Consider the following 15,347-nt stretch of genomic DNA (forward strand, 5'->3'; position numbering starts at 1 on the left):
ATAGCTATAATAGGACGTAAAACACAAACAAACCAAACAAACCAAGTTTGAAGTCTAATTGACTGGGAATGTCCTACACCTTTGGTAGTGGAGTTCTATAGAGGCAGCACCATACAGTATGAACTGTACTGCTAACCTACACAATTAAACCTCTTAATTAGAAACATGCCACTCATTAACACTTCCTTTGTTACAGTTTGTTTCGGTAATCTTATCCAATTATCGATTAATTAGCTAATTCCAATTACAAGTGTACCCTGTAGCAGTATCTCCATCACTTGTGGGGAGTTCAAAGTTCTCTTGAGTTTAATTTATCTGTGGCTTTATAATTTAAATATTAACTGACTGCAATTTTGACTATCTAATGATAGACTTTTTCAAGTTATATTATTCAAAAAGTGTTGTCTGTCTTTGAAAATGAATTGTAATGAATGACCAAGAGATTGTATTGGGAGTTATAGGGTCGGTTTCCAAAAAGCTGTATTCATTTCTGCACATGAATCATTCTGAAAATTTTAAGAACTTTGTGCAAAGAACACATTGGGTATGTACTGTATCCCCCCCAATAAAGTAATAAACACTATGTATCTTTTGACTCCTATGATAAACACTGTATTAATAACTTATATTAACCTGAATGTTTAGGATATGAAGTGTTTGTTAAAATTGTATTGTGATGAAGCTGTATTAATATTTTTGCAATTCACATCTGTGTGTTTGGGACCAGTTACTCACGTCATCAACAGAGAATTTGTACTGTGATTATTACAAGGATAACAGGCTGCTAATTGATATAACATTCCATTATTGGGGAGTATATATATGGGAATGGTGGTTATAAGACTCTCTTCATTGGCAGGGTCATTTAGATTGATAGACCTGAGTTCTAGGCACGGGCAAGTCACGGGTCAAATATTGGACTCCTTTCTAGCTTGTACTAATGTGTCGGGAATATCAGAGACAGTACTTTATTAACAAGCACAGTTCAATAACACAAAAATAGAAAAGGTGTATGATTATTTCACTGTCGATAAAGAAAAAGTATTTTAAAAATATCTTTATTAAACAATCTTCTTTGTAGGATCAATTACTTGGACATTTAGGGTTACCCCAGTTTGGACCACTTTATTTCATTTTCATTTTCATCCAAACAATACACATTCAAAGGATCAAACGGCAAACAAACAAAACAACAATGGAACGTTACGTCAGAAAACATAATTTCTGTTAATGTCATGTTTCACTTTATCTCACGTCACTGCGATGCTCACCCTGCTGTGAAGAAAATTTATCGAAAAACTGCTTACTGTTTTATCCATAAACTGTTACTAAATACCGATTGATGAGAGGTTGTCATCAACTTGTTATGTCCAACTGTTTCTTAAAGATGTGAAAAGTATAAACATTAAGCTTTTTGGGCTGATTGGTCGAGGGGTTGACACTTCGGCCTTCCATGCAGGCGGCCGGGGTTCGACCCCCGAAGTCGTCGCATTCATGGAATATCAGAGAAAGTGTTTTTCTCCTGCCCACACAACTCCATGGACCCAGGTGGAGTATAAAACGGTCTGGGGTGGATGTTGCGGAATCTGTGATGTAGCATTTAAGTGAGGTGGCACTATAAAAAGATGCCGTTGGAAGCACGGCCCCAGGTCTGCTGGATAACTGAACTACTCGGTAGTGAAGCGGACGTAAAACCTATCAATCAATCAATCTATCAGCACGGTCCCACTACAAACAGAACACATTACATCTCCAGCAAACATGCAGGCATACACACATAGGGAGATATTAGCAAGGTGGCATAGGACTAGTAGTTAGCGCCTGATAAGGCATGCTCCTACAAATTCCTCAAAAATTGTATATCCTAATTGTATTAATAGTATTTCTATGTACTGTAAAGCGCTTTAGAGTGGCTTATTTTAGCTAGATAGGGCGCTATATAAAATGTTGTATATTATTATTATTATTTTAGACGAAAGGATTGAACTTTTTACACAACCAGGAACGTTGATCACTACTCCCATTGGTTTTTTGGCACGTCTGACCTGATTGTGCCCGTGATTGGCTATCTTAAATCTCACGTTTGAGACAGGATTGATTACACCGGGAGAAATTAGCTAATTACTAAATGACAACTGTGTGATTTATAATTCCAGTGGATTTAAAGAAAACTGGATTTTTGTTATGTCTGTAGTGAACACGATCCATGTTTAGCTACACCTTCTAAATTATAATGACCTTACAACCCTCAAATCTTCAAAGGACCGAGCAAAATCAATATAAGGTTTAGTCAAAAAGACAATTAGGGGGGGAGCAGGGGTAATGAATCGAGGAAACAGATATTTGACATTTTCAAAACAATTACTGTATGCAAACGAAGAAAATTGAAAGTGAAAAATTCTAATGGATCAAATATTGCATAAGGGTATCGGTGGTAGTCCTTGTGGAGACCGAACTAATCGTCACTTGAAGTTGATACCATTTACTAGCCTCGCCAATTATTGCTTGTCCTGTGTTTTAATTGCAAGATTTATGAAAGACAGCATTTTAATTTTGAAAAATAAGTGTCAATATCAAAATAAAATTTAATACAGATGAGTATTGAGATCTCATTTAAGTGATTGTTTTAGAATGGCAATTAAAGTGTGATGTGATTAGAATGGCAATTAAAGTGTGATGTGATTAGAATGGCAATTAAAGTGTGATGTGATTAGCTTAAAATGAAATAGATTGCAAAACATAATCCAATTCAGATGTATAAGACACAGGGATTATAAAAATATTACCATATTTGTCTTAAAAGATGCCATTATTAGCAATAACTGGTAAATATTTTTCAATTCCACTAGCTTGGAAATTTTAGGAAGACAACAACGGAAATTTTAAACTTGGAATATCATGAATCAGAATGACATAAGTAATGACTGTGTTAGGTTTTAGAGCTTTATTGTTCATGATGTATTAATAACAAATGAAATAGAAAACGATGATAAGTTCCTTATATTCCTTTCTTGGCACATCCTAATAACTATTTGGTCCTCTAAAACATCCTGTTAACTATTTGGTCCTCTAAAACATCCTCATGGTCAATATCCTTTGTGTCAAACACGTCAGTTGATTTGTCCATGATAACAACTATGAGAGAGGCGTATGCTATGTTTTGTATATTCTGTAGACAACTATAATTACTATTTTCTCACTTGATTAGTGTTAAGTGTACAAACAGGTGCCCTTTTGTCGAAGGTCAATGTGAAATCTCTTGTATGAAACGTTTGTCTCGTGAGGATTAAATCTAATAGTAATACTGGCCGTGCTAGGAATAATGATTGGTTTTCTCACTTAATTCGCCAAATTTCACAAACAAGAGCCCCTTTACCAGAAAGGTTGGTCCAGTGTTGGTTCGGAGTGTAAGGTTAAGTGAGCACAGAGCTCTGTGTGTCCCCTTTCAGATGTCTTAATGAGATATTGAGACCCTGTGTTTCCACTCTAGACTCTGTGTTTATGCCTGGAAGCTTGACACCGGTCTTTACTCGGCCCTCAACCTTGCTTATTATCCCCTTGATTGCTGGTTACCATGAACAAATGGAAATTCTAAGACTTCTGGTGGCTGGCCATGTAAATTCCATATCTTCCATGCAACAGTTGGGGGATGTATCAAAACCATTTCATTAGAACCCTTAGGGTATATTTAAGTGAGTAAAGTTGGTTTGTAAGTAAATAATTACAAGGGCATTTGGAAAATTTTGAATCTGTTCAATGAGTAGATATTATAAGATAGTGGCAGGTGATATAATATTTACAAAGAGTGAAACATGTCTAAACCAAATCCTGCACATACATTATCAGGATATCCCCCTTGAGGACTACACATGTATTTTTATTAACAAATTTGTTCATCATCATCATTTTGTGTTAATTAATACCAAAAAAATTAAAAATACATTGCAGTGGGCCAGGGATCTTAAAGTTGATGCGACCCCTTGATGCGACCCCTGCTGGCCCCAGGGGTTGCATCAACTTAAAGCAGGGTTGCCAACTCCCACGGCGTGAGACAAAATCTCACGCATTCGAAAATATTCTCCCTCTATCCCACGCGAAGCCATAAATCGGCATTTTTTAGTTTGGGTCGTATAAAGGGGAATAACTCTTATTGCAACGTTGTGCTTTGGAAGTGAGCTGACGCGAGGTGTCGCTTTACATCCGGTGGAAACGAATGTAAATATATCGTAAGGTGAGGTGTTTTCACAATCGTCTGCTGGATAACCGAACTTCTCGGTAGTGAAGCGGACATTAAACCTATCAATCAATCAATTAAGTTGTTCTCACTCTTAAGCTTAATATTGAACGTTCCTATTGCACAGAAAAAGAAAGTTTTACTAATAATATCGTCGTGTATTAGGAGATTGTTTTTAGGCCGGGCCTTCACCTATATTAAGAGAAAACTATTCTTGAATCACGATCAGACAGTAGCTAATGGCTGATGAAAAGTTCGAAGTTATTTTTTGCAGTAAAGTGGCGTATATGATTTAACACACCGGAGACTTGTAGTAATAAACAATTTTAATCTGATGCGATGAAAAAATAACGAGGTTCGGGAAGTGCTTTGGCATGTTGGATAGACATACGTCACATAGTACATAGGTAGTCCAATACATAATCATGCAACAGATCGGATTGCCAACGTGGTATAAATGCTAAGGGTCTAACTGATATTTGTTGCTTAGAATAGTAGCCAGAAGTAATTGTAAAATATTTTTCCACTGTCAAATTATCATATTTTTATGTTATGAACTTTTTCATGTTACTATGGTAAAGTTCTTACTTTTGATATGAACTGTTATTTTTTAAACAGGTAATGGAAATACAGAAAAAAAGACTGGTACCTGTTCTAGCCAAGGGTGGAATCGTTACAAGAAAGGCCTTTGATTATATAATGTGTTGCATTTCTGATGTCAGTTTTTTTTGTGCAATAAATAAAAATCTTTTATATATCTGCAAAAAAGGTTTTGTTTTATTTTCCTACAAAGACCTTGAAGTGAAAATATCAACAATGCAGGTGTTATAGGAGTCAGAGAAAGCCAGGATTTGTTCGATACATTTGTAAATGTTATCTTAACACCTAAAACGACGTTACGCTGCGACGCCGTCAAAAGTATCACACATTGTAAAACCCAGTGGAGGGAGATCTCCCACACTGGACTCCTAAGAGGTTGGCAACCCTGCTTAAAGATTCCTGTCCCACTGGGACCAAAGGAGGCATGGTAGTCTGTCTAGTGGTAGGATATCGGGCTTGTGACCTAAGGGTTGCGGGTTCAAGTCACGTCACGACACTGTGTTGTATCTTTGAATATATAGTTTACCCCGCTTGTTCCAGTCTACTCTGCTGTAAATGGGTAAGTGGTTGGGCAGTGCTAGAATTGTTGAATGCTAGCTGTGAGCACCGAAATGGCTGCACCGGCTGTATGGTACTCAGGAAGTTGAGAAAGATATTGGCTGGTTGCAAAGACCCTATAACCATGGAAAATAATTTGTGAACTGCTTTGAGACGAACTACAAACTTGGTTGTGATAAAGCGCTATATAAGAACCTCTAATTACCTGGTATTATTTATAAAAAAGGCCAAAAGTAAGACAAAGTTAGGTCGTTTAACTCATTCACCCCTATAATTCATAATGAACTATTCCAGCCTTTGAATTAGATGAATTTAAAAGTGTCTTCAGGTGTGAATGAGGTAATGGTCAGAAGAACAACTGCACAGATTCTTACTGCACATTTGGTCCTAATATTTCACAGGAGTAAAACAATCATACGTTGTATCAATTAGCTTTAATAAGTATCAATGAATGTTTTGAGGCTCTTGCCACCTTAGGAATCACAGGGCCTAAACCGGGAATTGCATGCATTTTTGCTTAAAAAATCCACTCCATAGCAACTGCAGATATTGGACTGGAAGTATTGAAGGATAGGACATTACTTCAGGGAGTGGCAATGTAGGTCCCATTCCTATAACTGATTCATGTACACATTTATATGGATCTTAACCAAAGGTACTGAGCAGCATCGTTGGTCCGGGGGTGTGGGATTCTATTACTGTATTAAGGAAGGCTGTAGTTCCCCGGGGGGCTTAACATATAATTAGATTCAATTGAACAAAGAAACAAACTAGGGATACAGGCCCATTGGGCATCTTATTGCAGTCAATTTTCATGTTTACAGTTTTAATTATTCGCAAGCATTTCACATCGACTGTATAGGAATTGAATGTGTCCCCCAATATGTCTGGCCCAGAGGAACGCACTTAGTACCAACACGGCATGATTCATGGCATTTTTCGATCAATTTTAGTAATTTGGTGGCGATGTGTATGGTGGTGTCTGACGTCTGATTTTGTCGTCATCGGGACGTGTCGCTCTACAGGGAAAGCGCAGCACAAAGGTTAATCTAATGAATTGTGGCATCAAAGTGACAATAGCTTTTATTCAGATATATTACGATTGTGACAACGAAAATTTATTATGAGAAAATCTAGATTAGCATTTGTGATATTGTGTGGTGATTTATAAGTGAAAGGATTTTAGTTAATGATGGTGTGAACATCGTGTTTTGCACATTATTAATGATGTCATGAACTAGACACAACTGTTTGATATCATCACACACTGAATACAGAAACACATTACCATAATTAACACAATATCTCAGTCTTGGGAACCATGGGAAAGAATTTAAATTAAAACGATTTTGAGGATGATCTTATTGTGATTTTATTAAACATTCATCGAAATGTGATTCAGTTAATTGCCTAAATTTATTGGCATCAGTTTATTTGTGTGAAATGTTGCAATTGGTTTCAGCTATCACTGTCTGCATCTTCTTCAGTACATAAGGATTGGTAATGTAATCTAAGAATATCTTGTCTGCATTTTATACGAAATACTGTACACTGGGAATTTTAAATTAAATACATTCTGTACAAGTATAACTTTCCTGTAAATCATGGCTTTTGCATCTGTTTAAATGTAATACCGTTTACTGGGAAATTTTCGCTACAGTTGAACTTTTGCCTTTTTTTGGCCCTTGTCCTCTGTAATGGGGGCAAACTTATCATTATAGCGAACAGTATATAAACAACATTATGTACATAGTAATTAAATGTGAAGGCAAAATTAAAACAGGGCGAATATGAATTTACTGGCGAAGGGCAAATGTGTGACTGGGTGAAAATTGTCCGGGATACAGTATAGTTACATATTGATAGATTGTTTCTTCTGATTAAATGTTTCTATCTTTTAATGTCATTCTGGGTATTGATCGCAAAAAGATTAATTTTAATTTTAACTCTCAATATTTTATTGTATACCAGTTGATAGTGAGATCTTAAGAAAATATTGACGTTAGTTTCCAATTAAAACAAACAAAATACAGCAAGAATGAAGATGTCCAATGTATGATGGTTTTAACAAACAAAACACAACTGACATGAACATGTATGATGGTTTGAACAAACAAAACACATCTGACATGAACATGTATGATGTTTTTACGCGATCTTTCAACTTGTGTTGAAAAATAACAAGAAAATTGCAGATGTGGGTAGAATTATCAATCAGTTAATTGATGCCTTCACGGAACCTGTATTTTTCGTCACGGAATAAGTGGCTGACTTTTTGAAACACAACAGGGCTATAGTTGGAACCAGTACTATAAAAATCAATAGAGTGTCTGTCTCTTAAGAAAATATTGACGTTAGTTTCCAATTAAAACAAACAAAATACAGCAAGAATGAAGATGTCCAATGTATGTGGGTTTTTTCAAACAAAACACAACTGACATGAACATGTATGGTGTTTTTAACAAACAAAACACACTGACATGAACCTGTATGATGGTTTAAACAAACAAAACACACGGACATGAACATGTATGATGGTTTCAACAACCAAAACACAACTGACATGAACACGTATGACGGTTTGAACAAACAAAACACAACTGACATGACCATGTATGATGGTTTAAACAAACAAAACACACTGACATGAACGTGTATGATGTTTTTAACAAACAAACCACAACTGAAATGAACATGTATGATGGTCTTAACATGTATGATGGTTTTACAAACAAAACACAACTGAAATGAACATGTTTGATGTTTTTACGGGATCTTTCAACTTGTGTTGAAAAATAACAAGAAAATTGCAGATGTGGGTAGAATTATCAATCAGTTAATTGATGCCTTCACGGAACCTGTATTTTTCGTCACGGAATAAGTGGCTGACTTTTTGAAACACAACAGGGCTATAGTTGGAACCAGTACTATAAAAATCAATAGAGTGTCTGTCTCTTAAGAAAATATTGACGTTAGTTTCCAATTAAAACAAACAAAATACAGCAAGAATGAAGATGTCCAAGGTATGATGGTTTTAACAAACACAACACAACTGACATGAACATGTACGATGGTTTGAACAAACAAAACACAACTGACATGACCATGTATGATGGTTTAAACAAACAAAACACACTGACATCAACATGTATGATGTTTTTAACAATCAAAACTCACTGGCATGAACATGTATGATGTTTTTACAAACAAAATACAACTGAAATGAACATGTATGATGGTTTGAACATGTATGAAGGTTTTAACAAACAAAACACACTGACATCAACATGTATGATGTTTTTAACAAAGAAAACACAACTGAAATGAACATGTATGATGGTTTGAACATGTATGAAGGTTTTAACAAACAAAACACACTGACTTGTACATGTATGATGTTTTTAACAAAGAAAACACAACTGAAATGAACATGTATGATGGTTCTAACAAACAAAACACAACTGAGATGAACATGTATGATGTTTTTTACAAACAAAACACAACTGAAATGAACATGTATGATGGTTCTAACAAACAAAACACAACTGAAATGAACATGTATGATGTTTTTACGGGATCTTTCAACTTGTGTTGAAAAATAACAAGAAAATTGCAGATGTGGGTAGAATTATCAATCAGTTAATTGATGCCTTCACGGAACCTGTATTTTTCGTCACGGAATAAGTGGCTGACTTTTTGAAACACAACAGGGCTATAGTTGGAACCAGTACTATAAAAATCAATAGAGTGTCTGTCTGGGTACTGCTGGACTGAGAGCAGGCTAACAGGACCTCACAAACCTTATCAATTCTAGGGCACGCTCTCACAATAATTCCAACATCATTTCGGAGAAAATGGGTCCCTAGGAATTTGAAAGAATTTCCTTGGACTGTTGGACGATGTTAGCAGACTGTTGTTTTATTTTAATGTCTTAGAATATAATGGGGAAGGCAAGAGTGTGTGTGTTTGGATGTGTGTGTGTGTGTTGGGGCAAGAGGGGGGGGGGGGGAAGGTTGTATAAGACTATATGTGTGTGTTGGCATGTGAATATTGATAGGAATCGTAATTGGTATTTATGAGGTTGCAATATGTACATGTTTTGATGTGAAGGGAATATGCGCTTATCATGGTGGGATTGTAGATGTTCAATAAGTGTAGACTGTTTATAAAATATCCATGTAATGTACGTATAAGCGTAAATCAAAAATAAAACAATGTCGACGGCTTTTCAGTAGGAATTAATTGAGGTAAAAATAGATCATTCGGGCTGTCGTTATGCCCGTACATTATTAAGTCCCTTTGCTAGTGTGCATACTGTCAGTATTAACTGTGATGTGGCTGAGATCAAAGTTTCAATACCTATAATAGATATCAATAATTGATGCAAATCAATCTTGTCTCGGTCAAGGTCTGTTTGTTCACGTTATGTTGGGGACACGTACAAGAGGTTGTTACAGCGTAACCACATCCACTGCCAGGAAGTGCATATGCGCATGCATGCATTACATTATTTTGCCATTTTGCAAGTGTTTTTCAATATGAAAAAAAAGGCTGGCTACTGTATATAAAATCTGCTGTTTATTTCCGTTATCCTGTTTAACAAATGTCCAATAAGTTTCGATTAGTCAGCAGTAATGTTTTGAAATTTTGTAGCAAATTCTGTCTATTTGAGGGACCATTTCAAAAACAAAATATTGCATTGCACCAATAATAAAGCTCATTTGTGGTAGAATAATATTAAGAGATTTGAATTGAACTTGAAATGTTTTTTTTGTTCAAATTTACATAATCTGTGGCTGTGATTAGATGAAAATTCTTCGTAATTTTCACGCTCTTGTAAAACTTCATTATAAACAGCGCAGTACCAAGTTTTAGAACAGAATGTTTATTATGGTAATTTAAAACTGGAAATAGGTGCAGATTAAACATTTTATTATACATTCCGAAATAATAACTAATGATTATTGTTTAATTAAAAGTTATTATGATGTGTTGATTTGAGAGTTAATTTATGAAGCTTCTAGTAATTATAGTCATTGAATTTTGAAGTAACTTAAAGCAAGTTTCATTTCTGGACTTCTGAATTTGTTTTTTTATCCTTGTGTGTTTACGCTGTGAAGTTTATTCTACTGTATTCTGTTCTGTTATTTTGTTAAAGCCACCTTTGCAGTTGATTGATACATAAGTACATTTTGTCACCCTTCTAATTTGTAACGATCTTTCCGATTGGATATCTTGCCGGGATCTATAAAAGCATGTGCGAGGGGAGATAACTCACACTATATCTCCCTGCATAACAACAAAGATGGCGTCCGACACACTTTGAGTACGAAAAACTGGCTCCATAACTTTTGCTGAAACTTTCCATGTTTGTAGAACTCAGTGCGATCTACCTCCTTGTATATCTGTTATATCTGGAAAAAATCTATTTATGGAGATCGGCATTTTGACCACTAGTTTCTATATAATTCACCCTGGAGAATTAACCCTTAAGGCTGACGAACTGAAACTCCAAACATAAGTAGTCTAAGTTATTCTGAAGAAAACGATATATTTGGTTTTTCGATATCTTTCACAGAAAGGCTCCTAGAGGGTTTTGAAAATGGGGTGTATTTTCAGGGTTTTCGTGGAATTTTCCAGAAGATCGTATTTCTCCGTAGTCAAGCGCCAATTTGGGTACCCCCCTCTAGGCTAGAATTGAGATAAGAGCTTGTTGCGCATGCGTTAAATGTTCTAGCCGCTTATCTGGTTCAACTTGTAGCAGTGAGTTGGATTGACTTTTCACTAGTGCCATTAATTTTTACCATTTTACAATATCAAAGGCAATGTTATAGGTGAATACAAGTTGTTCCGGCCCCCGAGTTGTTCCGTCCATAGTCGTTCCGACCTTAGTGGATCAGGCCCCTACCCGGTCTGGCCCCATATTCTTAATCGTTCCGGCCCCATAATATAATATTATATATATATGATTCGTGTTTAATATGATTCAGTTGGTTTTATTCAAAGAAGTAAAATTAAAAATTAAAACATATATCACATTGTACATTTGTTTTCTTTTCATTTTACATGTGTGTTGTCTAAAATAAACGGCAAAATACACCTGTGAAAACATATGAGCCCATGGAGTAAGATTGCTATTTAAGACACATTACAATCACTGTCTTTTGTTTATCTTATTACCTCGTGAGAACTGTATATATGGCTTCCACCAAACTCTGTGTAAATACGTATAGTCTACCGACGTTGTTTTTACTTTTAGTTTTAGTTGATAAAAGATGTTGTATTTTTTTGTCATCACATCTTGTTAAAATCGATCTTTCAAGTGTGAAGATACAATTTTTTATGATTTCAACTAAACAGACAGTCGGCAAATTTAATAGAATAATTTTGTCATATAAGGAGCATATTTCGATAGAAAATTCATAGCGTTTATCATGTCTGATGTCTGTCGTAAGTGTATGAAGATTGTTCGGCCTCGCTAGAAGTTCACTGCCAATTCATCGCTGCTCACCACATTTAACTCATCCTTTGTTTTTGTTCGACGGACCCACGTTGACTGTAAGTCGCAGATTTTGTTGCAATTTTGTCCATTTCTTTGCTGTAACGGCAGCATCATGCAGGACACATTTTGCAAAAGGAAATGCCCTTGACCCTTATTCAAGGTCAAAGGGGTCAAATTTGTTTAAACACTCGAACAATTTCTTCAATGTAACAAACAGCTGTTTTAGCCGTGTTTAAACAGAGTTATTGCCCTCTATACTTCATTCCATCTGTGACATCCCTTCAGGTGTCATCACACCAGTATACTAATTGTAAAACATTTTCAGTGGAGTATACAAATGTTACATTCATGTAGAGATAATTTAACAGTCTAAAACCATAATGGTAACCAGTTAAAAAGCTGGTAATAAATCCATCGTTTAAATGAGATATTTATTGTATATAGAAATGGCTGTAAATGGTTGGATGATATTGTATAGTTGCTAGCTGTGTATGGTTGGAGACGAACTACACTATCAATATTTTATCATACGTACCTGGATCACTGCTACAATGACGCAAGTGTTGCTGCCTTCATGTCCACAGAGAATAATAAGCACACTGAGGTGTAGTGCGCCTTTCATCTCGAAACAGTTTTTAAAATGTTTAAATTAAATTCTTTGTGAACCGGTATTTCATTATCTTAGATTCATTCCTGTTTGATTACCTATCGGTACATTACAGTAAACTGTTCTGGTATCAAACTCATAACACTGAACTGCTTTGTTTTTTAAGAATTTCTGGTACAAGATTTGTCTTTATGTGAAGTACTGGTACACAATTTGTATTTAAGTGAAGTACTGGTACAGAATTTGTCTTAAAGTGAAGTACTGGTACAGAATTTGTCTTTAAGTGAAGTACTGGTACAGAATTTGTCATTAAGTGAAGTACTGGTACAGAATTTGTCTTTAAGTAAAGTACTGGTACAGAATTTGTCTTTAAGTGAAGTAATCGTACAGAATTGGTCTTTAAGTGAAGTAATGGTACAGAATTTGTCTTTAAGTAAAGTAATCGTACTTATGTTTTCTTTTAGTGAAACACTGGTACAGATTTTGTTTTGTATCGTGTTTGTGATCATTAAATAATCATGAAGCATCGCTCACTCAGTCCTAGCTTGAAAAAGGGACCAGTCGGTCTCACTCAGTCCTAGCTTGACAATGGGACCAGTATGTCTCACTCAGTCATAGCTTGACAATGGGACCAGTCGGTCTCACTCAGTCCTAGCTTGACAAAGGGACCAGTCGGTCATGAAACGTTGCGACACAGTTGATACGTACATTGTTTGTATATAAAGTAAAACTTTGATAAAACATATTTTCAAACTGATGAATCTTATTGAAGATAATTAATTTTCATTGTTCTTCTTTCAGAAATCGACCTTGGCACCAAATATGTTGTGGACATGGAAGGAAATCAGACGATACTGTATCACCATCAGAACAGGTAAGGGGCGTCAGAAAGCCAATCAGACGATACTGTATCCCCATCAGAACAGGTAAGGGGCGTCAGAAAGCCAATCAGAACATACTGTATCACCATCAGAACAGGTAAGGGGCGTCAGAAAGCCAATCAGAACATACTGTATCACCATCAGAACAGGTAAGGGGCCTCAGAAAGCCAATCAGAAGATACTGTATCACCATCAGAACAGGTAAGGGGCCTCAGAAAGCCAATCAGACAATACTGTATCACCATCAGAACAGGGAAGGGGCGTCAGAAAGCCAATCAGACGATACTGTATCCCCATCAGAACAAGTAAGGGGCGTCAGAAAGCCAATCAGACGATACTGTATCCCCATCAGAACAGGTAAGGGGCGTCAGAAAGCCAATCAGACGATACTGTATCCCCATCAGAACAGGTAAGGGGCGTCAGAAAGCCAATCAGATGATACGGTATCACCATCAGAACAGGTAAGGGGCGTCAGAAAGCCAATCAGACAATACTGTATCACCATCAGAACAGGGAAGGGGCGTCAGAAAGCCAATCAGACGATACTGTATCCCCATCAGAACAGGTAAGGGGCGTCAGAAAGCCAATCAGACAATACTGTATCACCATCAGAACAGGGAAGGGGTGTCAGAAAGCCAATCAGACGATACGGTATCACCATCAGAACAGGTAAGGGGCGTCAGAAAGCCAATCAGAACATACTGTATCACCATCAGAACAGGTAAGGGGCCTCAGAAAGCCAATCAGACAATACTGTATCACCATCAGAACAGGTAAGGGGCGTCAGAAAGCCAATCAGACGATACTGTATCCCCATCAGAACAGGTAAGGGGCGTCAGAAAGCCAATCAGACAATACTGTATCACCATCAGAACAGGGAAGGGGCGTCAGAAAGCCAATCAGACGATACTGTATCCCCATCAGAACAGGTAAGGGGCGTCAGAAAGCCAGTCAGACGATACTGTATCACCATCAGAACAGGGAAGGGGCGTCAGAAAGCCAATCAGACGATACTGTATCCCCATCAGAACAGGTAAGGGGCGTCAGAAAGCCAATCAGACGATACTGTATCCCCATCAGAACAGGTAAGGGGCGTCAGAAAGCCAATCAGATGATACGGTATCACCATCAGAACAGGTAAGGGGCGTCAGAAAGCCAATCAGAAGATACTGTATCACCATCAGAACAGGTAAGGGGCGTCATAAAGCCAATCAGACGATACTGTATCACCATCAGAACAGGTAAGGGGCGTCAGAAAGCCAATCAGAACATACTGTATCACCATCAGAACAGGAAAGGGGCGTCTGAAAGCCAATCAGAAGATACTGTAGCCCCATCAGAACAGGTAAGGGGCGTCATAAAGCCAATCAGACAATACTGTATCACCATCAGAACAGGGAAGGGGCGTCAGAAAGCCAATCAGATGATACTGTATCACCATCAGAACAGGTAAGGGGTGTCAAAAAGCCAGTCAGACGATACTGTATCACCATCGGAACAGGTAAGGGGCGTCAGAAAGCCAATCAGACCATACTGTATCACCATCAGAACAGGAAAGGGGCGTCAGAAAGCCAATCAGAACATACTGTATCACCATCAGAACAGGTAAGGGGCGTCAGAAAGCCAATCAATCATACCTGTATTAAGGTTCTATTGATTTCATAACTTCATTTTGGTTTAAAGTTAAGACTGAAGATGGTTTGCAGTTGTCATTTTCTAAAATCTGCAACGAGGATGCTTCGTACCTTTTGGCTTTATGATACATTGATGCTGAAATGAAGAAGAGGATGAAAGCTGGTGTTTTTTACTCATGTTCAGTTGTAGGAAAAATGTTCTGCTTTCTGTCTTCAATTGGTAGATTGGTTTACTTAACTTTCACATTGTAGATTTATGACCAGTTGCGATTACCTGCATACTCATTCCGTCTGGATTGACAATAATGTAAGATTTGGGGAATAAAGATTA

General features: G+C 36.9%; 1 protein-coding gene across 5 annotated transcripts in view; it reads left to right on the forward strand.

Annotated features, from left to right (window-relative positions):
• Window positions 1-15,347, forward strand: part of LOC110458105 (kinesin-like protein KIF13B) — a 333,374-nt gene that overhangs the window by 26,566 nt on the left and 291,461 nt on the right. For all 5 annotated transcript variants that reach the window (XM_021509676.1, XM_021509680.1, XM_021509677.1 and 2 more), the window contains exon 2: window positions 13,303-13,375. In XM_021509676.1, the coding sequence (XP_021365351.1) occupies window positions 13,303-13,375 (73 nt within the window). The remainder of the gene's footprint in view (window positions 1-13,302; window positions 13,376-15,347) is intronic.

Source organism: Mizuhopecten yessoensis, unplaced genomic scaffold (genome assembly GCF_002113885.1).
Source record: "Mizuhopecten yessoensis strain PY_sf001 unplaced genomic scaffold, ASM211388v2 scaffold9431, whole genome shotgun sequence".
NCBI lineage: Eukaryota > Metazoa > Mollusca > Bivalvia > Pectinida > Pectinidae > Mizuhopecten > Mizuhopecten yessoensis.